This window comes from Mesocricetus auratus, unplaced genomic scaffold (genome assembly GCF_017639785.1).
Source record: "Mesocricetus auratus isolate SY011 unplaced genomic scaffold, BCM_Maur_2.0 Super-Scaffold_100676, whole genome shotgun sequence".
In the NCBI taxonomy this organism is placed as follows: domain Eukaryota; kingdom Metazoa; phylum Chordata; class Mammalia; order Rodentia; family Cricetidae; genus Mesocricetus; species Mesocricetus auratus.
Window position 1 is genome coordinate 5,781,940 of NW_024429266.1, and position 27,514 is coordinate 5,809,453.

General features: G+C 46.3%; 1 protein-coding gene across 1 annotated transcript in view; it reads right to left on the reverse strand.

Moving 5' to 3' along the window:
• Nucleotides 1–27,514, reverse strand: part of Ush2a (usherin) — a 644,634-nt gene that overhangs the window by 8,224 nt on the left and 608,896 nt on the right. Inside the window, 5 exon segments of the mRNA XM_040738771.1 lie at nucleotides 2,739–2,983; nucleotides 8,537–8,620; nucleotides 10,617–10,782; nucleotides 14,534–14,851; nucleotides 17,962–18,081. Coding sequence (XP_040594705.1) covers nucleotides 2,739–2,983; nucleotides 8,537–8,620; nucleotides 10,617–10,782; nucleotides 14,534–14,851; nucleotides 17,962–18,081 — 933 coding nt within the window.

Here is a 27,514-nt window from a genome sequence, read left to right on the forward strand (position 1 = left end):
ACCTCAAAGATTTAAAACTAGATGCTGACAAACAAGTACAAGGAATGCAAAAATAGTTATCACAATGATAGGAAGAAGTTAGTTTATCAGTAACATACTTGCCTGTAAATGGATTAAATTCACCAATCAATCAAGAAATATATATCGGCAGCAGTAAGACTTAATTGAAATCCAGATATAATGGTACACACCCATAATGTAAGTACATGGGAGCCAGAGGAAGGGAGATTGACTTACAAGCCATTTTGGCATCCCTGGTTACAAACAAACAAAAAACAAAGCAAAACAAAACAAAACCCAAAAGAGCAAGTCACAAAACTCCTAAGACCCAACTATATGCTGCCTACAAGAAACTCACTTCATTGCTTCACTATAAAAATACACCAAGTATACTAAAACGTTTGGGAAAAGATATGTCACACAAATGGGAATCAAAAATGATCTGAGATTCATAGTTCAAGTCTGTAATCCCTGCTAATTGGGAGGCTGAGACAGGACGATCACAAAATCAAGGTCAACCTGGGAAGCTAAGGGAAATCTTTTAAAACCAAAATTAAGGATCTGCTCAAGAAGATGACATAAGAACTGTAAAGATACGTAAATGTCCAGTTGGAATGAAAATGGTCCCCAGTTGGTAGAGCTGTTTGGGAAGGATTAGGAGGTGTGGCCTTGGTGGAGGAGGTAGTCATTTAGGGGTGGGTTTCAAGGTTTCAAAAGGACTAACCATTCCAATTGTACTCCCCACATACCATGGTTGTTGTCTCAACATGTAAGCTCTCCCTACTGCTCCAGAGCCATGCCTGCCTGCTACAATGCTCCCTGCCATGATGACTATGAAGCTGTTAAGCAAGCCCCCAATTAAATACTTTTTAAAAAAAATAAGTTTCCTTGGTCATGGTGCTTCTTCACAACATGAGAAAATTAACTAAGACAGTGCTCAGCATGGGACTTCCTGATACAAAGCAAACTTAACTCTAAAGTGAAAGATAATTCAGTAGGGGCTGGGCATTTCAACATCCAAGTTTCCTCATTGGGCACATCATACAAACAAAGCCATCAGAGAGACAGCTGCATAGAGCCATAGATCAAAGCAAACATTCCTAGCAGTTCCTGAACATTTTATCCAGCACACAGATCCCCCTCATCAGAATATTGAGGATGGAGCAGTTAAACCACAAATCGAGACTCAACAAATCACAGTTCTCTTCAGACTATGACAGATTAAAACTACAATCTTAAGAATATCAGGGGCAATGAAAATGGAACAAATACATACATGATACATACATGTAAATCGAATAACATGCTCCTAATTACCAAGAGGTCCCACAGAAATTCAAACTCATAAAAAGCTAGAAAAGCCAGAGAAATGAGTATGTGTTTGAGCATATCCAATATGTCCCAAAGAGAATCAAAGTGAACAGAAATCTAAACAAACCCATAATCAGCAAATGATGTTGAAACAACAAGACTTTCTCAACTCAGGGCTGGAAAGATAACTCATCTGTAAGGAGTGTTCACAGCTCTTGAAGAGGACCCCAGTTTTGTTCCCAGCACTTCTGCCTGTAACTCCAGCTCCAGGGAAATCTGACAACTTTTTGGTCTCTGCTGGCACCTGCACTCACATGCACACACACACACACACACACACACACACACAAACACGTACACATATAGCTAGAATCTTTCCTCTAAAATCTCCAAGATCTGATGGCTTTGCTAAAAGCATACTTCTCATACTTTTTTATTTTTATTTTTTGGTTTTTACGAGACAGGGTTTCTCTGTATTGTTTTGGAGGCTGTCGGTCCAGCCGGCCTCAAACTCACAGAGATCCACCTGCCTCTGCCTCCCGAGTGCTGGGATTAAAGGTGTGCACCACCAACGCCCGGCACTTCTCATACTTTTAAAACTATTCCAAAAATCCAAAATGACCAGACTCTTCCAAACTCTTTATGAGGCTAACATTACCCTGACACCTAAGCCAGACAAATGGAAACCGATATATACAGTGCTACTACACACAAAAATAGTTACATATGTATACTCCTGATGGACACAGAAGCAAGCACTCAAATTACATATTAGTGGTCAAAATTCAAGTTGATGCTTATATACCAGTAGGACCTAAACCAATATTCCAGCAAAGGCTATCATGCGTAAGACACTGATTTTTAACTCCTCTAGAAGTCATTATTAAAGATTGCCTACTGAAACAGCATTTCCCTTTTCACATCAAAAGAGAACATATGCCATTATCAGTTAGAACTGGTCCCAGGCATGCAAGGATGGTTCGACATGTACAAATCCAGAAATGTGATATACTGTATCAATAGAAGGAAGAGCAGAAAGAGTTCATGATTTTGCAGAAAAGGCATTTGATAAAACTCTTGATAAAATCGCTAAACAATTACACATATAACCATGCCTCTATGGATTAAAGAACATTTATAATAAAAGCTACCACATACAACACTGGGGCAAAAGGAAAAGGCTTTCCTTCCTTTGGAAGAAGATAGCGAAGCCCATCCTTACTGCTGTTAGCAGTGCTGAAAGGAAGTCTTTGCAAGAGCAGGCAAAAGAAAGGTTCAACTAAACTGGAAAGGATGAGATTAATTTATCCATGTTTGCAGGTATAATTTTATATGTATATGCTTCACCAAAAAGTGCTAAAATGGTAGTGAATTCATAAGAATGTGAAGCAAGTCACACCAGGAAAAGGTTTCCTTTCTGTACTTACCACATGGGTTTCCCCTGGTGGGTAGCCGCTCAGCGGGGTCACCCGTTTCTGAAGAGGCACTAAGGGAGGCCTCTCTCTGATACACGGCTCCCTGTGGATTTTTCTTTGTAGAATCAAGGACAGAAAAATGGCCAGCAAGATCAGGCCCAGCACTGCCATGGCCACAATGAACCACATCTCCCTGTAGAACTCTGCGCTTTCGGTCCCCGCTCCCTTCTTTCCCCCCGGAGTTGTCAGCACCAAGCCTGAGAAACACAGGGAAAGAAAGGTTCTTTCAGTAGGCAATCTTGTAACCTCGTGGCTCCCGGCACTGTTGCTAGACAGGGAGGCAGAGTCTCGTGTGCTTGTTTCTAACTGCATGTGAGCGAGAGTGTTGGATTGGGTACAGCAAGGGTAGCACTGCAGGCCGCCATCGCCGTACAGGGGTGTGGCCATCAGACCACAATGGTGCAGGTCACCATCACCTTACAGGGGTGAGGCAAGCAGTCACAGTGCTGCAGCTGCAGGTCACCATCATGTTACAGGCGTGAGGCCAGCAGTTACAGTGCTGCAGGTCACCATCCCCTTACAGGGGTGAGGCCAGCAGTCACAGTGCTGCAGGTCACCATCCCCTTACAGGGGTGAGGCCAGCAGTCACAGTGCTGCAGGTCACCATCCCCTTACAGGGGTGAGGCCAGCAGTCACAGTGCTGCAGGGCACCATCGCCTTACAGGGGTGAGGCTAGCAGTCACAGTGCTGTAGACCGCCATCACCTTACAGGGGTGAGGCCAGCATCTCAGAGTGCTGCAGGTCACCATCACCTTATAGGGGTGAGGCCAGCAGTGACAGCGCTGCAGGTCACCATCATGTTACAGGGGTGAGGCCAGCAGTGACAGTGCTGTAGATCACCATCACCTTATAGGGGTGCTACCAACAGATCACAATGATGCAGGCCACCATCCCCTTACAGGAGTATGGCCAGCATCTCAGAGTGCTGCAGGTCACCATCATGTTACAGGGGTGAGGCAAGCAGTGACAGTGCTGCAGCTGCAGGTCACCATCACCTTACAGGGGTGAGGCCAGCAGTCACAGCGCTGCAGGTCACCATCACCTTACAGGGGTGAGGCCAGCATCTCAGAGTACTGCAGGTCACCATCACCTTACAGGGGTGAGGCCAGCAGTCACAGTGCTGCAGGTCACCACCACCTTATAGGGGTGAGGCCAGCAGTCACAGCGCTGCAGGTCACCATCACCTTACAGGGGTGAGGCCAGCATCTCAGAGTGCTGCAGGTCACCATCACCTTACAGGGGTGAGGCCAGCAGTCACAGTGCTGCAGGTCACTACCACCTTATAGGGGTGAGGCCAGCAGTCACAGTGCTGCATGTCACCAACACCTTACAGGGGTGAGGCCAGCAGTTACAGTGCTGCAGGTCACCACCACCTTATAGGGGTGAGGCCAGCAGTCACAGCGCTGCAGGTCACCATCATGTTACAGGGGTGAGGCCAGTAGTGACAGCGCTGCAGACCGCCATCTTAGAAAGATGACTGGGTGGTCAGTAAAGCGGACTTTGAGGCGTCAGCTCTTTTTGGCTGTCAATGTCAACAGCCCAATTCTAAGTTTTCCTCTGGCTCATTGCACCCGAGGCTCTACAGATCATCTCAGATACACTGGGAGCGTCCTGCGGAGGCAAGTGTCACTCAGACAGCTTTTCCACATCCATTTGTGCCCTCAAATTGGAGTTATCGTCTCCGTCAGTCACAGCGCACATTCAGGGAGGTTTAGATCTGTGTGGAACGCTTGCTCCCTCCGACAGCGGTGTGCAGAGAAGGGCCAATGACAGGTGACTGGGTCGTCAAGGCTCTTGCCTCACCGACGGGCAAATCCATTGGTGGGTTGGTGGCTCAATGGGCTGTTGAGGGGAGAGGGAGGCCGGCTTGGAGGAAGCAGGTGGCTGCAGGCATGGCTTCAAGGGTGTACTCTGTCCAGACCTATTTGTCTGCTGCGTGGTTGTCATGGGGCGTGAGGCAAGCATCCGTGCTCCTCCACACGCTTCTCACTACAGTGTTCGGCCTCAGATTAGAGACCGTGGACGGGACCCTCTGAAGCGGTGACGGGACCCTCTGAAGCGGTGACGGGACCCTCTGAAGCGGTGATGAACCCTCTGAAGCGGTGACGGAACCTCTGAAGTGGTGATGAACCCTCTGAAGCGGTGACGGAACCTCTGAAGCGGTGATGGGACCTCTGAAGCGGTGACGGAACCTCTGAAGCGGTGATGAACCCTCTGAAGCGGTGACGGAACCTCTGAAGCGGTGACGGAACCTCTGAAGCGGTGACGGGACCTCTGAAGCGGTGACGGGACCTCTGAAGTGGTGATGAACCCTCTGAAGCGGTGACGGGACCCTCTGAAGCGGTGATGAACCCTCTGAAGCGGTGACGGGACCTCTGAAGCGGTGATGAACCCTCTGAAGCGGTGACGGAACCTCTGAAGCGGTGACGGAACCTCTGAAGCGGTGATGGGACCTCTGAAGCGGTGACGGAACCTCTGAAGCGGTGATGAACCCTCTGAAGCGGTGACGGAACCTCTGAAGCGGTGACGGAACCTCTGAAGCGGTGATGAACCCTCTGAAGCGGTGATGAACCCTCTGAAGCGGTGATGAACCCTCTGAAGCGGTGACGGAACCTCTGAAGCGGTGATGAACCCTCTGAAGCGGTGACGGAACCTCTGAAGCGGTGATGAACCCTCTGAAGCGGTGACGGAACCTCTGAAGCGGTGATGAACCCTCTGAAGCGGTGACGGAACCTCTGAAGCGGTGATGAACCCTCTGAAGCGGTGACGGGACCTCTGAAGTGGTGACGGGACCTCTGAAGCGGTGACGGGACCTCTGAAGCGGTGATGGGACCTCTGAAGCGGTGACGGGACCTCTGAAGCGGTGACGGGACCCTCTGAAGTGGCGAGCCTTAGCAGACTTCTTCACGTTGTTTTCCTCGGGTCTTCTGGTGCAGTAAAGCAGAGCTGAAAAGGAAGCAGTGCTAGCATTACCTCATCTTCTGCACGGGGGACAGGAAGGGGACACAAGGGAAAGAGGGCTGAGGGGTCCCAGCGCCATCAGGCTGGCTAACTGAGCAGCCAAGGGTCTTGGATGAGCTGCCCATACTTACACCAAGGACACCTTAGCGGCTCTGATGCAGCCGCCAGCCGGGCTGGGCGGGGTCTGAGAGCCAAAGCCCCACCTTCTGAAAGCCAGTGCCAGCTGCAGAGATTAAGACAGTGGCACTGAACTTGATGCTCGGGGACAGCTCCCTGTTTTCAGCAGAGCAGGACCAGAGGGCAGGGACGACATGTTCACACTCGGGGAGTCATGGAAGGTGACTCAGACTGAGTTTGAGGGTGCACTTTGTGAACCCAACTCTTCTTGTGATCAGTAACACAGTTTGAAAAGTCACTGATGTGTTGTCGTCCCGCCCCCCCCAGCCCCGCCTCTCCTTCTCACTTCTGAAGCAAAAAGTTGAAGACAAAGCACCAGCAGGTTAGAAACCCTACACAGTGACAGCTAGCATGTGGTGTTGGGAACTGAACCCTGGCCGTGCACAAGAAGGGTTAAGTTCCTGTGTGTGTGTGCTTGTGTGTGTGTGTGCTTGTGTGTGTATGTGCGTGTGTGTGCGTGTGCTTGCATGTGTTTGTGCATGCTTGTGTGTGTGAGGGCTGGGACCCCAGAGACTGATCCGATTGGCTATATGTGCTCTTTGCTCAGGAGTACATCGGGGATGAAGGGCAGGGTGCCTGAGGGGAACCTCAGAGGGAAAGCTCACAGCAGTAGGAGACACAGTTTCTGCCTCTTCCTCTGCTTGGAGGCTGCCTCCAGGCAACGGAACAGGAACTCTTTAGAAATTATATCATAAAAATTAAAACTGACTAGAGACATCAGCAGGGCAGCACATCCCTGAACCAGGATGGTCCACAGTGTCTCCCCTCTGCTCCGCCAAGCACTTGCTTCCAGATAAGAGGGCCTCCCTGGGCACAGCGTCTGCAGCAGGAAGTTCGGTTTGTGCTTAGGAGCTGACTGGAAGTTACTGCCCTGTGATAAAAGCTGAAAACAGGATCCTGCCTGGCCTTCCCTTTTCTTTTCAGACTGCACTGTGACTTTAAGGGTCCCTGCCTTGCTCATCAAGTGCCAGAGGCACACTCAGGATGAATTCTCCTGGTTAGTAGCTGGCCACAAAGAACCGGCTGACCCTATAGCTGGAGTCAAATGAGCCTCTCCCTGGTGGCTGATGTAGAGTATGGCTCCATCAGCAGGGGTGCTGGGCCCCAGGGCCACAATCACTGGACAGGACATGCTGCAAAGACACAGTCCCAGGGCTGGGGAGATGGCTCAATGATTAAAAGCACTGGCTGTTCTTCCGGAGGACCCAGGTTCAATTCCCAGCACCAACATAACAGCTCACAACAGTCTGGAACTCCAGTTCCAGGGGAACTGACAGCTTTGCACAGACATACACGCAGGGAAAACACCAATGCACATGAGATAAAATGAAAAGACACGACCCCTATTCTCCCTCAGTCACCTGAGGTTGTTATAGTTAACAGACACACAGCTGATTCTTATGAACATGTATGTAAGCTGGAGAAACACACTTGAAGAAAATGTCTGGGGCCAGGAGTTGATAGCAAGATTGCATTTGTGGATGAGTGAGCAGCCTCCTAAATGTGCAGAAAACTCCTGAAAAAATCCCTGTGTCCTCCACTATCCAACTGGGAAACTGGATTTGTTGAAGACATCAAACCAAGTCTTTTCTATCTCGAAGCTCTGAGTAAAATGAGATTAGCTATATTGGAGAGACCAGGCTAAGTCTGAGATATATGGTATACCCAAATATTCACAGAATGGAATCAGGATACAGAGAGAGGGAGGGAGGGAAGGAGGGAGTGAGTGAGTGAGTGAGTGAGTGAGTGAGGGAGGGAGGGAGGGAGGGAGGGAGGAAGGGAGGGAGGGAGAGAGGGAGGGAGGGAGGGGAACATGCAGAGGTCGGAGGACAGCTTTGGATGTCACTCCTTGCCCTCTACCTCATTTGAGATAGGGTCTCCTGTTGTTTGCTAGCTGGTCTGTGAGTTTCTAGGGACTCTCCTGTCCCCACATCTCATTTTGACTTGGAAGCACTGACATTACAAACTGCCCTACCCTACCTGGCTGTAAGTGGGCTCCTGGGATACAAACTCAGGTCATTACGGATGTGCACTAAGTGTCTTCCTCACTGAGCCACCACCTTAGCCCTTACGTCATCATACCTCGTGAAGGATGGGGACAGAATGTCACCAGTTCGTCAATTTAGGCTCTGACTCCAGTATGCCGTTTGACCCATTAGGAAGTGGACTGACCACCTACTGCCTCCTCCTCTTCTCATCCTCCCTGGGTTCTCTCTCTGCTCCATTTCTGCATAGGAAATCACAAAATCCTTCAGGCAAAATATTTGTTCAGAGTAAAAGTTTAATCAGGTCTCTGTTTGCCACACTGACAACTCAATGACTTGGCTTTTGAAAATAATACCAATTCCTTGTCTAGTAGAGGTTTCATTAGGATCTGTAAAGTTTTCTTCCTTCCTTTCTTCCTTCCTTCCTTCCTTCTTTCTTTCTTTCTTTCTTTCTTCCTTTCTTTCTTTCTTTCTTTCTTTCTTTCTTTTTTATTTTAATGATACACTACAGCTCCTTCCAAAAAGGCTACCAGGAATGTGTTAGCTGAGACTGTATGCAGACATCTGCCTGTCTCTGGAAGAAAATAAACGCTGCTACACTAAACACAAGACAAGAGAGGTGTTTACTGAGTCCAGTAGTGGCATCATACTGGAACACTGGAGTCTTAGCACGTCCAATGTCTGTTGTGCAGGTGACCCGGAAGAAGAAAGCTGGACAAAAGAAAGAACTGGTAAATCTTTGGTTGTTTGACACCAGCTCACGGGGCATCATCGCAAAAGAGCACTGAGAATAACACTGGAGAATGAACTCAGTGCTAAAGGTACATGTGATGATTAGTACTAGTGGGGATGCTGTTAACTGGTGTGGGAAGGAAGTGGGAGGGGCCGTTTCCATTTCCTGGTTTGGGGTCCTGGACCTAATAAGAGTAGAGCAAGCTACTGAGCAACCCCCTTCCCCGTGGAACCATGAGCTTACATAAGTCCTCTCCCCCTTAACTCCCTGTTGTTGTGGTGGTTTGTTTGTTTGTTGTTTTTATCACAGCAACAGAAGTGACCTAGGACATTACACTTTAGCTGCCAATGGTTCTGCGAAGGCATACTACGTCACAGTGGTGATTGCTTCTAGGGCAATGCTGTTGCGAGGGGGAGGTGGATGTTGAAGAGGCTCTGCCATGCGCTACCACACCACAAGCCCAAAGCTGTGGGCCAGCAGATAACAGACGAGAACCATTTATGAGCCAGAGTAAGTATCTTCTCTTTATAAGGTTGTCTCAGGCATTCGTTATAGCAATGAGAAGCTAACATCTAATGTGCAGATTTCTAATTAAAAAGTCAATCAGCAAGAAAGCTGCTGCAGAATGGCAGCATGTCCATGGGATGAAGGAAAGACCGGAGCTTCCACCGGAGCCGCACCGTGTCGGAGGAGTCAAGGCCTACAGATGAGCAGATCCTGATATGCATTGGGTCCTACACCATTTCCTTGACGGGGGAGTCAGAAGGGAACTTGGGAATCACATGATCCAAATTCCTGTTTCAATTGCCAGGACCCTGTGCCTCTTTCAAGGTCACACAGATGGTCTGAGGCTTGTTCAGGTAGAACCCAGATCGGCCAACTGTCAGCCCATCTCCCCTCTGTAGCAGACTGCCCAGGTGGCCAGGAGCTGTGACAGTGTATGTGGCTCACTCAGGGTGAAACTCGCTATCTGTGAATGCAAATGGGAGTCGTCCTTCAGCTTACACAGGCCTGTGGAGGACCCACATGCTCCTGGGTTGATTTGCTATATGAATTACTTGAAAATCTGCAATACCTTTGTGGAACCTTTCTTGTTTCGATTGAGAACCGAGACAAAGAAACTGGAATTGCAGTTGTAGAGGGGGAAAGGGTACATCCCGGAGGAAAAGGGAGGTTCTTGTGGGGACAGATCTTGTGAGGTTTGGGGAGCCCCTCACTCAGGGATTTAGGGCTGAAGATGGTCGTTGGGCGCTCTGGTAACTGTTTTGTTACTTTGATAAACACCGTGACCCAAAGCTGGGGAGGGAAGGGTTTATTTGGCCTGTACTTCTAGGTCACACTCCACTATTGGGGAGGTGACAGCAGGGACTGAAGTAGAGCTGTGGCAGAATGCTGCATGCTGGCTCGTTCCCTCTGGCTTACTGAGCAACTTTCAGATATAGCCTGTGTCACCATGCCTAGAGACGTCACCATCCACATGCCACTTGCCCCCACATCAAGATAATGCCTCACAGACACACCCACAGGCCTATCTGACGGAGGAGGCAACTTCTGCAGAGAGGTTTCCTCTTCCCAGATGACTCCAGCGTATGCCAAGTTGGTGGTGAAAACTAACCAGCAGGCCAATGACGGCACTGTTTGCAAGTGGGGATACAGCAAGGGAACCCCTGAAGTCTTCAGGGTGTTCCTGATTTAGTTCATTACTGTTTGTCTTGGGAACTGAACTTGCCGCACAGGCCTTCTTCCTTCCCGCAGCCACTCAGCTCACCTGGAGACGGCACTGCTCCTGGAAATATCCAGTAATTAACTGGAAGGAGATGCATATGTATTCCGAGCTGTAAGATGCCTCCAGCCAGGGCCCACATAAACCAAGGAACTTGGATGACAAGCCTCCTGGGGCCACCTTTCTGGTTTAACATCTCCTGACGCTGGGGACCATGGCACCGTACACAGAGCAGAATGTCAGTTACTAACTTTTGTCCCCTGTCCTTGGTATGTAGAGGGCGGTGCCCAGGCCACTGTACACCTGCTGTCCTCCATCGGTGACCAAGCACTCTTTTAGCTGGCCATTCAGGAGGAAAGTGCCACTGCAGCCCACGCACACCGTGGATTCATTGCCGTCCGCCAGAAACGGGCCTTGCTACTGAAGCCTGCAGTGAGGAAAGCACAGCGTTAGGAGTGGAAACTTCTGGATGGATACGCAGGGCACTTTTAGGAGAGTGTCAGCAACAGTGTATGAAATCAGCCAACTAACCAACCAACCACACAGAAACGACCCTGGGTGTTGCTGGAGACCCATTAAAAATAATAAGCTGGTATGGGAGACAGGAAGACAGCCAGTCGGAACACGTGCGAAATGCAGCCTCAGCAGCTTTGTGCTGCCTCCAAAAATCAATGGAGAGCACTGTTTTATAAATAAAACTATTAACACACAATGGGTTTGCTCAGCGACATAACCTGGGGCTCAGATTTTCCTGCATTTTCCCCTCTTTTAACGGATAAAGTGCCCTTAACACTATTAACTACAGTACATAGCTATTTTTCATATCAAATCAATATTTATTGCTATGAAACCCCAAGGACTAGATGAAGTTAATTTTTTTGCACCAAACTGCTTAGATGGTGAATTATGTCCTTTTGGCACCCATTTATTTTTAAAGCTTTTTCTTGAACTGTTAGTTTGTTTTCTGAGAGAGTTAAAAGGCCTTGCAAGCAGCGATCCAAGCATAATAATTCACTGCCCTGACTAATCAATCAATAGCGGAGTACATTAGTATATAATCACGCTAGGCTCTCCTAAGTATTATGTCAGTTCTAGAAGCAACTTGGTGTGCATTTTACAGGTGCGTTCTCCTCTGGTTTTTAAGTTGCTCACTGAAACAAACCTGGAAACTTTGACCATAGCTCATCTTCAATGTAAACACATTGTTGAGGGAAAAGATGGAGTCATAAACATATCACCTTTTAGGGTCGAAGAGCTCTTCTTCAGAAGACCTTGTTTTCTCCAAAATAATCAAGATATTTATAAAGCATTACAATCCATGAATATCCTCACTGGCTGTTAAGAAAGAAAAGGAGTGACTACTACATTGGCTACATTACTGAGGAGACATATTACAACAAAGTAAGGGATAGTTAACTTTTGTAACATATAGTTTAGATCCTAAAGACACAGTGTTGCAGAATATATGACCACACTGTTTGCATTTGAGTTAATTAAATAAAATCAACCTTGGCAGGAGGTGGTACAGCAACTAGTTGACAGAAAGTAATTATAGAGGGTCAGCGGGAGTTGGAAAGCAGACAGAGACACACAGGAAGTAGGAGGGAGGGACTTTGGGTGTGGACATGCTTTCGGTTTGTAGTCATGGAAGACTTACTCTCTTTCTGAGATGCTGGTAAAGAGGGAAAGTCAACGAGTTGCTCCTTAACCTTTCTGAGCTAGCAGGTTTTCACCCCAGCCTCTGACTCCCGAGTCTTTATTGGTAAATAGAATGATAGCTATTTAATTAAAAAATTATATTTGGTGGCAGTGGCAGGAGGCAGAAGTCCCACTGTGCTGCTGCCTGAGAAGTAAGCAGTTACTGGCTGAAACAGTAGTAGATTCAGGCTTAACCACTGTCCCAGCAGAAAAACATTTTGGTGCCCCATGTGGGCTTGTCAGTCAAGTTAGCCATTGCTAGGAATTACACACTCTGAACTTGATTCTATTTACAGGGCAATAAGTGCTAAAATTCTTATCATTTTCCTTATGTATTACGTTTTACTGCTATCCATGCACCTAGGGTTCTTTGCCCTATTGTGGCAGAGTGACAGGTTATGTGATGATCAGACACCTACTGCCCCCTCTCATCGGTATGTTGAGTGCTGCCATGCTGTTACTTGGAATCCTCAATGGTGGGAGCACAGACACTGCAGGCGTGGGAAAGCACATTTTTCTCGTCGCAGGACTAGCTGTTGATCTTCTACACTGTTCTGCTCTCCACCAAAGGGCAATCCAGGTAGAGGCTGGATGTGTTCCCCAAGTCCCTGGGTGAGCATGAATGTGTTCTCATCCCTCTACAACTGCCCACACTATTTATAATTATATTCTAGATTGTAACTCTGGTCCATAATTTCTTCCAGTGTACACAATGAGTTATATGTAGCACATTAGTGCTTAGAGACCCACATTTTAGTCATTTTGCATGCTTTCATATCTATGGATTCAGTATTGAATCAAGAGGACCTCACTCCTTGTTGGTCTACTATTTAGTTATTTCTTTCCCATAAAAGAATGACAGGAAGCAGAGTAGGAAGCTGGGGAGAGTGGGTAACTGCTCACTTTGTTCTTTCAGTACACAAGCAAAATATCTAAGCTTCATGGTCAAAGAGAACCGGTCCTAACTTCCAGCCCTCATCTGGATGCTCCTTGACTTTCTGGCCAGTACTGACAGTGAATGGGAATATTCAACACAGTTGTTTCAAGGACATACCTTAAAGGAGACTATAAATTTCGACAGCAGACGCTGAGCATTGTCACAGTGTGCTGTGATTATCATATGGACAACAGAACCTAAATGTTGTCCACAGTTTGAGCAATGGTATTTTGGGGGAGTTTGAGGCACCTTGCCCAGGACTGGAGCAGATGAGGGTCAGAGAATGAAGAGGTTTGGAAATGATTTGGGTAGGAAGTATCCCTTTGCTGATCAGCCTTCATTCGGGGTTGTAGCCTTGAAGAGGGTGAACTCTGCTGAAGAGGGAAGAGGGACAAGGAAGGACTTGAGCAAAAGGAGGAGGATGAAGTAGGAAGGCTTGGAGCCACGTTTATAACTGATTAAAAAAACAACTAATAAGAATATTCCCAGGGGCAGAGCAAGGCTGGGGAGCAAATGGAAGGAAGGCTTGCTCAGTCAGAGAGGAGGAAGCTCAAGGGACCTGGGAACAGGGATGCTGGGGCTGGGCAGCCAGGCGTGGTGTGATGCCTTCAGCTCATCCCACTTACCACATGTGGGATCTGCTGTGTCACTTAGGTCTTGCTCAAGGTCAAGGTCAGGGCCAGCTTGGGATCTAGGTCCAACAGCTTCAGTTCATGTGACTGTCCTGTGGGATTCTAGAACATAGTCCACAGACATATAAATTGCTGGAGGTTTTTAAGTGACAAAAATTTGAAGTGACAGAAGGAATAAAAATCAAATATGAAAATTTAATTATACTATGATTTCTGATACAATAAAAACTCTAAAGTACAGAAGAATGGAATTGACTAAGTCAACTGTTGACAGTTGTTGCCTCTAAGTGATGGGATTACTGGTAGGACTGGCTTCCTGTTTATGTGACCCGGTGGGCACACAGGCCTAGCATGGAGGAGTCCTGGGTTTAGCCTGAGGCTGTGTTCTTGAATTATTGGAATTCTGAGTAAGTTTTGAACCAGGAACTGCATATTTTCCTCTCTTATTACACCCCACAGATTATGTTTCTAGTTGTGATAACTATATATTTTATTCCTAATACCTTTTTTTACGACTTCCATTTGTGTGTGTGAAGAGTGTGCACATGTGTGTGTACATGTGTGAAGAGTTGCACATTTGTATGGATGCACATGTATGCTTATAGGAAAGGCAGGCGTTAACTCTTTTGCTCCCGCTAAGGTCAGAGAACACAAGGTCCCAGAGAACCCCAGGGGAGGGTCTTCTTTTAGTCACTGCAGACACATCCCTGCATCTCTCTTGCTTCAGGGGCTTTCCTTGTTCTCTAGGCTGGTTTTATGGCTTAAACACTTCTCTAGGGGCTTAACTGCTCAAATGAATGTCCCGTTGTTTCTGTTTGTTTTTTTCTGTATGCATCCATTTTGTAAATTTGGGGACTACTGGCTGGTCACACACCTCTGGGCCTGGTCTCCTTTTGGTTTATTCATCTGTTCCATTTAACCTGTGAGTGGCACCATCGGGGAGCTGAGGGGATGTCCACTGGAAGGAGGCCATTTTTGAGCCTGGTGTCTGCACCTGAGGCGGAGACAGCCCCGAGGGTGGGGTGGGGTGAGTCCTCAGCTTTGCTGTTGACCCTCTGCTGCAGCAGTTGAAACAGGCACAGGCCTCAACCCCAGTGGCATAGGTGGTGAAGGGTCTCAGGTCATGAGGGGTCTGCTGGGTGGCCATGCCTTCAGACAGCTGCAGGAGAGAGGACCAGATGAGAGAGTATCTCAGGTCAGAGATGGTATGCCTCCTGCTCTGAAGGGAATCCTACACTAGGTAATCTGGGAGAAGCCATGAGGCGCTTTGCACAGTGTTAACTCTTAGAATGGCCAATCCTGATGGAGGGGGTTTACAATAAGAGTCCAGTAAAAGTTAGATGCAACAAAAGAGAGGTGACAAGGTAGAATATCTCTTCCCTAACATTAGGAATGTACTAAAAAATGGAGCCAAGTATACAAAATATGGGTTGAATCCAAAGACTTTCAGAAGGATTTCTTTGTAACAAAACGAAACATAAAACCATAACCTGCTTTTGAATTATATTTTTACCACTAAAGTTTGCATTTTACTGCAGTAACTTGCATAGAACTTATGCATCTAAAATGCCTTGAACCTATGTCAGAGGTGGGTGGGTGCAAACATCTAATTTTTGAGAGCCTCCCTCCCTCACAGAGTGCTGCTTTTGAAAAGCCCCTTGTCTTTGTAGGACTACAAACTTCTGATGTATATGGAGAAAACTTTTGACCTCATTTAGAAAAGTAATGCTTAGAAGCTAGAAATTAATTTCCACATAGACACAAATAACATAATTAAGGAGCTACCTGCTATTTTTTAAAAACTGCACACAATGCACTCCAGATAGAAATTATTTGGGTTTATTAATATTATCATTTTATAAGCATGGATAATCAAGGGCTGATTATATTTACATCATCTATATTTATTGACTACGAAGCCCTGTAGAAAATATGCTAATATCCCTTTAGCATTCACTAGGAGCCTTGCCTCCATGTGGGTCTCCTTTGGAAATTGTGTCTCAACACCGGGTATGCTGGCCTCAGAGGATTTCTCCACAGTTGCCCAAATCGTTCCCTAAATTGGTCTAAATAATTCATAATGTAATACTGAGATCTGCACAATATCTCTATAAGCCATTGTGAACAAATCATTTTAATCTCCACTTACTCATGAGCCACAAGGGAGAGACCCGAGCTATGCCACAGAGGCGAGGGGCAAGAGAGTAGGGACTAGGTGACTCTCAGTCTGCCACCTGAGACAAAAGGTTGTATTAGTCCTTTCTACCACAAGACCCAGCAATTCCACTCCTAGGCATATATCCAAAAGATGCATATTCATACAACAAGGACATCTGTTCCACCATGTTCATAGCAGCATTATTTGTAATAGCCAGAACCTGGAAGCAACCTAGATGCCCCTCAACTGAAGAGTGGATAGAGAAAATGTGGTACATTTACACAATGGAGTACTACTCTGCAGAAAAAAACAATGGAATCTTGAAATTTGCAGGCAGATGGATGGTGCTAGAAGAAACCATCCTGAGTGAGGTAACCCAGTCACAAAAAGAGAAACATGGTATGTACTCACTCATATATGGATTTTAGACATGGATCAGGGGAGTGCCAACCTACAATCTCACTGCCAGAGACTCTGGGAAACAGAACCTTCAACCAATGACTGATGGAAGCAGAGGCAGACTCCCACAGCTAAACACTGAGCTGAACTCAAGGAATCCAGTGACAGAGAGGGAGGACAGGTGAGCAAAGGGGTCAAGACTGGGCTGGGTTAACCCCCAGAAACAGCTGACCTGAACAAAGGGGAGATCTTGGACCCCAGTCTGATGGCTGGGAATCCAGCATGGGACTGATCCAGACCCCCTGAATGTGGGTGTCAGTGAGGAGGCCTAGGCAATCTATGGGCCCTTGGGTAGTAGATCAGTTTACAAATGGACTTTGGGTGCCCATCCCACAATGAGAGATGCTCTCTCGGCCTGGACTCTTGGGGGAGGGCCTAGGCTCCGCTCTGGATGAAATGACAGACTATGGACACCTCCCTATGGAGGGCCTCACCCTCCCTGGGGAAAGGAGTGGTGACTGGGGGAGGGGAAATAGGGGGTTGGTGGGAGAGCAAGGGAAGAGGGGAGAGAGAGGGAGAGGGATCTGGGACTGACATGTGAAGCAACCTTGATTCTAATGTAAATTTAAAAATAAAAAAATCAATTCCTAAAAATAAATAAATAGATAAATATTAGTCTTTTCCTGTTTATGACAAGGAAACTAAGTATTTTGATCCTCCTTACCTTGTGCAAATATCTTAATGCTCTCACCCAGAAAACCGTTCATTTACTACTTCCTACCCCATTCTGTGAACTTCAGTGATTTAAGCAGTGTATTCCTCCCTAGTTTCCCTTCATTTCCTTTACAACTAACCACTCTCAAAAGACTGTGAGGTCAGCCCCAAGCCAGTGGGGGAAAGACATAGCCACTGCTCCCCCCCCCGTTAGAATAAACACCAAGTAAACTTCCTGTCTGTGTCCCAATGTGCTTGTGCTTGCTAGCTAGTCTGTGCCTTGGTGGTCCCCCTTTCCCAAAGGCAATCGCCTTGCCAAGCTGCTTTTGTCCTATTGGTGTGTGCCACTCTGCAGCACCGATGATTTCTTCCTTCGCATCCTGCGTGGCTTACAACCCGCTATAAAAGACCCCCGCCATGCTCTTCTGAGCAGGTAGAACTTTCTTGAATATACCTTCACCAACAGAGCCCGGATTTTCTTTTTGCTAGATCTCTCTCTCTCTCCCTCTCTCTCTCTCCCTCTCTCCCTGTCTCTCTCTCTCTCTCTCTCTCTCTCTCTCTCTCCCTCCCTCCCTCCCTCCCTCCCTCCCTCCCTCTCTCTCTCTCTCTCTCTCTCTCTCTCTCTGTGTGTGAAAACTGGGGTTCCCAGAACACTCTTTGCTTCATTATTTTTTCCTTTTCATACCAGCATTTACTCCACCAACCTCATCACAAGTATACACGCCACCATTCTTCAAGCACTTGGCCTCCACTTTTCTAAATTAAATTAATTTGCCTGCGTGTAAAGTCTTGGGTTTCTTACATCTCTGGGATCTTCAGGAGCACCCTGGTTCTTGTTCCAGTTTAGATATTTCCTTCTTCCTAAAGGCTCAGTCTCTCAGAAGGGCCCTCTGTTTGTCACGGGCAATGAGAGCAGAGGCACAGGAATGACAGAGAAGGACCAAGGGCCAGAGCACAGAGGCGATGGCCTTTAGGAAGAGCCCTGCTGAGTGTCAGGTCTCTGAGCTGTGAGCCGGCAGAGGCTGACATTCCTGTGGGGTCTCTCAGGTGTTGGCCACCGCTTGGGTGGAGGAGACTGTGTGGAGTGTGGGCGCTTTGAGACCTTCTGGTGGGGCGGGGCCAGCTCTACACTGAGTCCAGTTACTTGGGGCTTTCCCTGCAGAATTCACTGCCCATACCTTTAAAAAGAGTCAACAAGACTAATCAGAGCAAAGGTACCTTCACACTGGAAAAGAACATCAGGCGTGTTCTTAGTAATGCACACTTTTAATCCTAGCACTTGGAAATCAGAGTGGATCTCTGTGAGTTCAAGGCCAGTCTGGTTCTACAGAATGAGTTCCAGACCAGCCATGGCTACGGTGTCTCAATAAAAAGTAAAAATATAGATAAATCAGCCTCCTAAACTAGCTAAACACAATAGGATGAATTTTGATCTTGCAAGTTTGTAATTACAAAGGATCATAGGACAAGGAGGGAGCTCAGGTAGATTGCAGCTGGCTGACACGCTCCCCTCTGTCTCTGTGGAACAGCGAGGTGCTTTTTCTTTTTCTTTTTCTTTTTTTTTGTCAGTTCCTTCAGACTGGATAGATTCCTGGACTCCATAAAACTCAGCAATTCTTAAACACCCTCTCCATTAAATCTGCATGAAAATTAAATTTCTGCTCATCAAGGAGGGGATAAACATATGGGGAGATGTATAATCTTATTTATCAAGAACCATTTGTATAATTAAACACGAATATCCTAAAAGGTTGCGCTGGGTCACCATTTGCATGAGTAAGTAATTTGTAGAATGTCAGGTACAATATACCAGGTGGATGGATGTGCGAGCCTTGCGAGCATATAGGGTTAAATTAGGACCAATAATGGCCAACCACACAGTGATCAATCAGAATGATAGATGGGAACGGCACCTCAAGAGGACTGTGTCTCCGAGAGGTATTCCTTACTAAGCTCTCAGGCGCAGCCGTAACTTTGGGGATCTCTTTTTTCCTTCATTGGTCGTCTTTTACCCTGTTTATTAAAAAAATAAAATAAGTTACCCTGAGCCTTTAAAGACAAGTGCGGAAAGCTCCTTGGAGCGTGTGTGTGCATTCTTCAGGTGTGCAGTACTGGGAGGCACACAGAATGTTTAAAAAGGAGCTACGCCAGGAAAGAGCCTGAGAAGTCTGAAGAAGCGAGAGTCTCGTCTTGTTTTGCTCTTACATTAGTACACCTTCTGGAGAAGAAACACCTTGGCAGACTTTTAATGGGGAGGCCAAGTCCTGTCAGGGTTTGTGTTTCTTTCTGGGGCAGGTGCCTTTGTGAGAGCAGAGCTCTGAGGCTGAGCTGCTGTCACATGTAAATCTCCAGCCCCTTGCCGGTAGGATTGCCAGCAGCTCCCTTTTCAAAAGAGAAAGCTAACCAGCTAGATTCCCGGCAAAACCAGCTCTTTAAAGGAGTGCCAAGTCTCCCCTGGTTTGCATACAATCACTCACCATTTTTACAGACTCTTTCATTTTAAAGCACTTTAAAAGATTTCATTTTGTGGATGTGTGTGTGTGCTCTGTATGGTTTGTGGGTGAGGGGCACTAATATTGTACTCTTTCCCAACTGAGCAAGCTTTGGAGTTTGCAGGTTGCCGTTGTGCATCAATAAGATACCAAGGGTCTGAAAGTCTAGATTAAGTGAGGACCCTTCAATTGTCTCAACAGAGCAGATTCCCTGTGACAGGCTGGGGAGTGAGGAATAGGAGACGGTCTCGATGACAGCCGGGCTTCTGCCAGCTAGTGTCCAAGCCAGAGTAGCACCCAGGCTGTTCCTGTGCCCTCTGAAAAGATCAGGGTCAGACTTACAGTAGGGGGTAGCAGGCAAGGTTATTGATGAGGAGATTAGATATCAAGCCTCCAGAGGGAGGGCACCTGGCTCAGGGAGCTGGAGTAACCGCAACCCTTCTGGGGATGGAATAGAGAGGACTCTCACGGCAGATGAGTGACAAGATTTGCAAAGACAATATTCTAGGAAAGATGCAAAATAAAGTGCAAATGTCAAGATCAGACTCCCTGCCAAGAACGGGCTCTTGGCAGTTTACAGGCATGATGGTATTAATCAGGGTCACGAGCAGGAGGCTTGTGGAGAGAGGTTTGATAGCAGACAGATCCAGCAAATAACTACAGAGAGCCCCCGTAGAGACTGTTGCCACATGGGGGGAGGGAGGGAGGCTGGGAGACAGAAGCTCTAAAGGGACAGTCACCAAAGGAAGTATGATGCTGCAACGATAAATGGCACACTTACTGAAAGTAAAACTATTTATTGTAGAAATTACTCACAAGAGACAAACAAGTAACCCAGATGAGCCGAGTAGTTTTCCGCCGCCAAACCGGAAGCCAAAAGCCGAAAAAAGAGACCAAGACTTCCGTTGTTCAGTCTTTTATACATTCCCCCCGTAACGCCCCCTAGCCAGGCCTACGTACGTATACGTCTTTACGTCCATATGTATACGTCTTTAGTCATGCCTAAAGTGGGTGTGGTTAGCGGTGTGGTAAACCGCTCTTTTATTACCTCATCTGTATGCGCCTCTAGTAAGTCACGTGGTTAATGGCGGCACACGGCTTCCTCCTACAATTCCCCTTTTAGTCTAAAAAGGATATTTAAACTTAAAACAACTATCTTGTGTCAATGATCAAAATGTATTTACCACTATGACGTTTCTTTTTCTCTCAATCTTACATATATTTTTAAACACACTGTAAACCTTTAGAGATTTTTCTTCATCCAAGTCTGACTTTACTGTAAATCTTTATGTTTTTCTGACCATGTGTCTTATCTGTTAAAACCGTGGCTGTTTAAACTGCAGTTTGTCCAAGATGGCGGGCATAAGCATGACTCCAGCACACAGTCTATGCTGACATCCAGCAAAAGCTTGCCGGCTTGGAGATGTGGTCATTGCCATTTCACTTCCATCTGTACGTATACATCTTTCAATTGTTAGCAGAGTCTCTTAAAAGAACCTTGTTTTTTTTTTTTCATGCTGAGTCAGAAAGACTCCCTTAAGCAAATCGCATGAGTCTCTGCTTGTCGCTAAACAGAGCCCACCTGAGAAAATGCTGCTACCAAAAATCCATGCTTTTCTCCGTTCTTTTGTTTCTAAAATTCTTTTAAAGCTTTTGTCATTCTACGTGGAAATTCATCATCCCACTCCTGATCACCATTATGTAAAGAGAAATCTTCCTGCCAGCCTGGTTCCAGAGCCGCATCAGTCCAAATGAACACACAGGAGGCTATATTAATTATGAAGCTGTTGGCCTTGCTTGTTTCTTACTGGCTAGCTCTGACTTAAGTATTTACCCCATAATTGTTAATCTAAGTATTTCTCTTACCGGAGAAATTTCCGGGCTTCCTACCCCATGGCGGTTACATCTTGACTTCCTGTGTTTCTTCTTCCCAGAGTCCTCCTGGACTCCTAGTCCCACCTATCTTGGTTCCCTATTGGCCAACAGTGTTTTATTGACATATACACTTCCCCCATCAGAAGTACAGGGGACAGTCCAGCCCAGGGCTGAGAGCATATTCACTTCTCCGTTATTTAATATTCGATTTTAAAGTTAAAACACAAGTGGGCTTCATTGCGGTGTTTGCATGCATGTGTGTTATTCATTGTGGTGTTGCATGCATGTGTGTTATCACTTTGCTTTTATCTGTGCTCTCCCACCCACTGCCCTCCCCTGCCCTCCCCTGCCCTCCTGTCTTCTTGCTGGCCTCTGACTCCTGCAGGCTAACAGCTCCCTTATCTTCCCTCTCACATGTGCTCCACACCCCCTCCCTCCTTCTCCTCTGTTCCTTTAGGGTCTCCTCTATCCCCTACTATGGTCCTTATTATACTTTCCTGTTTGTACAAGGACACACATGTAAACACACATACACACATGTGCACACGTCATGTACACACATGTCCACATACAAAGACTGGATTCCTCATATGAAGACAACACGAGCTATTTGACTCATTTTGCTGAACACAATGACGTTCAGCTGTGTCCGTTTTCCTGCAGGCATCACATTCCCTTTCCACTTCACAGCGCAATAAAATTTCTGTGTATTTGGACCACATTATCTGTGTCTGTCTGTCTATTGATGGGCGCGAAGGCAGAGTCCACATACAGGCTATTGTGAGCGGGAAACCAGGTTGTGAATGGTACCTCTGTGTTTGCTGGTTTAGTCCTTCAGGTGTGTGACCAGAAGTGACTGATCTGTAGGGAGTGATTTTATGTATCCGTAAGCGCTGACCACTCCCGTGTGGGTGTGTTCATGGGTACGTAGGACGTATGGTGGTAAGTAGAGCTAGGGGGGGTGTACTCTCTCCTTTTGGGTTTTGGCTTCGACCTGGAGAGCATCCATGACTCAGATTCTCAGATTTCTTGGTGTTCAAGTAAGTGATTTCTCGTTCAATAAATATCTTAGGATATCCCCTTTTGTGTAGTTTAATATTTCTGCATTACTCATTGTTTTCCGTGTCAACGCAGCATGGGATTACGAAGTCGCTGTTGGAGTTAGGGCTGACCTTCACGCCTTCCCTTGTTATGATTAGGTGTATTTTATTTTCAAAATAATCTAATAATTTAACTATTTTTATTGTGTATGTCTATTTGTCAGTGTGTAGTTGTGCACATGACTGCAGCTTCCTGAGGAGGCCAGAAGAGGGCTCCAGCTCCCCCAGAGCTCGAGTTGGAGGTAGTTATGAGCTTCCCTGTGTGGGTGCTGGGAGCCAAATTCAGGTTGTCTTTCCAGTCCTCAGTCCATTATATTTGAAAACAAGTGGGCCTCAGTATACAGGTTTTAGTGTATTTGGGAATATTGTCTTCTAAAATATAGACAATATAAAATACCTGTCATAGCCGGGAAATGTACTTAGGATCAAGTATTCTCTCTTGTTTTTGACAGGAGACCTTCATAACACACTGCTCTTTCCCCCCAGGCTTCCTTTTTAGTATTCAATCAATTTGAGATCAAAATAGCATTCATATAAATCAGCATGCTTATGCAAAGCGGCTCAGCCTATTTACATGAGTTACAGTGAAAATGAAAATGGTTACAGTGAGGAGGAAGACAACAGACAGACACTAAGCATAATGGGTCTTATGGGTAGGAAAGGTAGCTACGAGGGTTATACCAAATACCGGAAGAAAACTACAGAGACTCTGTGACGGCAGTGTTTCTTACTCTCTGCGGTCTGCCCTCTTCCCCCTTCCATGAAAAAAAAAGTCTGTTATCAAAAATTCCTTATCATTTTTATCCATGCCCAGTTAAGCAAGACATGGGCTGAAGTATATCACGGGTTCCTAATTAGAATATTAACACAGATTATGTCTATGACTGAATTTGGTAACAGCTGACAGGGTGGCTTTATGGCTTGGATTGTAAGTGTCCACCAGAAGGTCATGTGTTGAAGGCTTAGCTCCTCACAGGTGACAGCTATGGGCAGTGGGACTCACTTAGGAACTTGAGAATTGGTGTGTGGAATACCCGGCACACTGAGAAATGGGATACTGGAAGGAAGTCACTGGGGTGTCATTGAAGGGTCTATCCTGTCCTGACCTCTTGTCACTCCTTCTCTTAATTCTTGTTCCACTGTGCCCTCCTCACCAGGATGCTGTGCTTTCTACAGGCCCGGAAACAATGGATCTCAGAGGCCATGGCTGGCGACCTCTGAAACAGCTGAAGTAGACCTTCCCTGCTTAAGTCACCTCAAGCATTGGTTGCAGTGTCAAGAAGCAGGTTACCATAGATGGAGAAAGGTGGAGGTGGGGTGTTTATGGACAGAAGAAGTTGACTAGTGTGTTAGAGTGATCTTTGCTTTTGGTCTTGGGATATGAATTTAGGACCTCGTGCACGCTAGGTAGGTATTCAACTACACGATGGCGTCCTCCAGATCCCTGGCCCTTTTTAGTTCTAGCAGATATATATTTATATTTACATATATATAACCCAGAGCATCAAGTATCTTCTGAACACACATGGAGTTACCTATTACAAATTCCATGATGAAGAGGGACAAAAAGTTTGTACACCCAGGGCATCTCCTAAACACACCTCCCCAGCAAACAAATTAAAATGGTTAATGTTTCCTCTGAAATGCTCACTGCTTACATTTGATAACACTTTATATGCATGCATGCGGTTCACGTAACACCACACATTACAGTCCACAACTTCCCAGGAGGGAACTGTTAGAGAGTGAACAGGTGAGCGAGCAGGCCAGCAGGCATCAAATTGGTTGTGTGTGGTTTTTTTTTTTAATGTTTTTGTTGTAACATTGGGAAGTGTTACAGTGCAAGATATAGAGACTACAAATAATTTTAATAAATATAAAACAGCTGGGAATGTTTAACCATGGATTCTGCACTTGGCAGCGACCAGCACATTAGTAATGTCAGTTTGCTTTGCTACCTAGATATACTCACATCGCTGTTTTCAGTGGATATGTATTTAATCTAGCTACTGACGAGTATCATCTTTTTGCTCGTTGTCCATTAAAAATATAAAGCTGTTCTTATTTTATTTTATTTTACTTTTTTTTTTTGGTTTTTCGAGACAGGGTTTCTCTGTATTGTTTTGGAGGCTATTGGTCCAGCCCGGCCTCGAACTCACAGAGATCCGCCCGCCTCTGCCTCCCGAGTGCTGGGATTAAAGGCGTGTGCCACCACCGCCCGGCTATAATGCTGTTCTTTAATTTGCTCATTTCCCTCAAAGACTAGTCACATTATCCTTCCTTGAATACTCTGAATTGCATGAAGTGCGAACACCTGCCACTAAGCTGCCACACCTGGACTGCTGTGGAAATAGTAAGTACTCTTTGGATTGTCTTTGAGCTCGAGTGTGCCACAAGGGGCTCCGGGACCGGGGTCTTCCACATTATTTTGGACCCTTGCACCAGCATTTCTGGTGAGATGACCCCAGAACACGGGTTCTAGCGCCCTATATTCTCTGCAAAGCACTATAGAATCGGGAGCAGAAATCTAGGCACAATCATGCTTCAACTTCTCTTCATAGAGTGTCTGTTGTGAAATTGTCTTTTTGTACTCTGTGAAGAAGAGCCTCTCTGATTGGTTTAATAAAAAGCCGAACAGCCAATAGCTAGACAGGACTTCCAGGCACAGAGGATGCTGGGAAAAGAAGGGCAGAGACACGGGGGAAGCGGGGAAGCAGGATGGACAGTACAGAGATGAGGTGAGCGAGCCTCAGGGAAGCACCCAGATTAATAGAGATGGGTTAATTTACGCTGCAAGAGCTAGCTAAAAACAAGCCTAAGCTATTGGCCTGGCTTTCATCATTAACAAGAAGTCTCCATGTCATTACTGGGGAGCAGATGGTCCCAACAAAAAAGTCAGACTCCAAGAGTCTGTTTAGAGTGTGTTTTGGCATCAGCAGTATATACTGTCTTTGAAACAAACACGTGTGTGTGTGTGTGTGTGTGTGTGTGCGCGTGTGTAGGTGCGTGCATGCGTGCGCGTGCACATATCTAAGGTAGCATCATCAGGTGTCTTTGCCAGTTACTCTCTGCCTTATTTCTGAGACAGGGTCCTGTTTCAACAGCCCTACAATTCTAAGTATGTGCTACTACTTCTGTTTCTTTGTTTTTGCTAGATTCTAGGGGGTTTGAACTCACGACCTCATGCTTGCATGGAATGCACTTAGCTTTGGTGACATTCCCTCTCATGTTTCCTTGTGGAATGTCTGATTAAAAACATTCCTTGTAGAATGCTTGATTAAACAGCATTTTTAGTAATTCTGAGGACAAGTTTATTTCATGTAGCAGTAAGGAGACCTCACTGTTTTTACAAACCAGAGAATGAAAATACAGCATTAAAAATTCACATCAGAAATCACAAAGAAAACTACAACATGAGCAGCCATGCCAGCCATTAATCAGTAGAGTAAATAGGTTGCATGTTAACAGGCAAACAATTAAATTATTTGTTTCCCAGGGGCATGGAATGTGATTGTTATCACTCTCCCATGAGGGAGACAAATAGATATTAAAAGGGTCTTTCCAATACCTGTATTGGCTCGGGCCAACAGCTAATTCAATAGATTCGATCCCAATCCACACTTCCTACATGACTCCTAATTTATGGCTTTGGCCCTGTTTAGTCATCAGTCAGTGTAGTTTGCTCCCTGGCATTCATAAATTATGCCTCATAAATAAAAAGATACAATCAAGGAAATCCTATCAGTCCCTCTGCAGTCTTGGAGTGAGTTCCCTTGGCATTCAGGCTAATGCCTTTTTAAGGGGTAGCTTGCCATGGGTTTTGAGTGTGTTTGAATAGTACCACACCAGAATGGGCTTGGCTGGAACTCGGTAGAGAGGCTCATGGCTGAAGAGGGAAAGCAACGGATCTGCAATGACCTGGCTATGGGACTATTTGATTTGGTGACTCACCTACAGACTCCAGCCAGGCAGGGCTGCTTGTTGGAGAGCTCTGTGAAGCTGCCTGCTTCATCATCTACCATTCCGAACTCTTTCGTCATCGCGTGGGCTTTGCCTGGCGCCTCTGTTTGCCAGGTGCCTTGCTGGATCTGTGAGAATCTCTCACACAGAGTCCCTGCGCCCTGCTTCCTTTCATCAGGACACTTTGGATCAGGCAAGAAGGAACGTGATTTTAATTGAATTCCGGGACCTAGTAGAGGAAGGGGGTTGGGGTGGGGAAGGATTGGGGGCATTGTCTTGCTTTCTACCTGCACTTTTGAAATTCAGGGACATGAAGCTACTAAAGACGCCAGAAATGGCGTCTACCGGTCTCCATAGCTGAGGCTGCTGCTGCAGCAGGGGACTGCTCCACAGATGCAGCTGGGACTCTGTTCTAAACCACGAGGTGGGAGAACCGACTTAAACAGAGTAGGAAACACCGAACTGACCTCAGTTCACACTTCATAAGGTCGAAGGTTTGGAGTCTACTGCTTGCTAAGTTTTGCGCTGCTTGTTCCGCTTTGGAGGGAACAGGAGCTTGGTATCATGTGGCTTTCAGAGCTTGCTACCTGTGCTACCAGGTGTTTGGCCCACGGCCCCACTGTGCGCCATGAGTGAAACTGACCCAACACAAAACTGTAGACTTACTGAAAGCATTGTGAGGTTGTTGTTGTCATAGCTGGGTTATGTGGATCTCCAGCGTGCATTCTGTACATGAGAGAATCAGGCTGCTGATGTATGACGCCCTCTGTATAGCTTTCCTTAGTCATGGTAAAAGGTAAATTAGATATAAAACTTTAGACTCACAAAGGTAGGATAGATGATAGAGTATTTTCTTTAAATTTGCCAAATACAAATAGGCTAAATATGTGACTGTACTTCTTGCTTGATACCTGTTTTGTTATATATAATTGTACAGTGCTAAAGTTAAACCCTTCCTCTTTAGTTAGTCAGAAAGGGGGAGTGATGTGGGATGCCCTCTGTATGCTGTGGGTATGCTTTATTACCATTGGTTAATAAAGAAACTCATCTGTCCAGTAGCTAGGCAGAATAGAGCGAGGCAGGAAATCCAAACAGAGATACAAAGAGAAAGAAGGCAGAGTCAGGGAAGCTTAAGATGCCAGAGCATTATCAGCAAGCCAAGGCCACATGGAGATACAAAGACT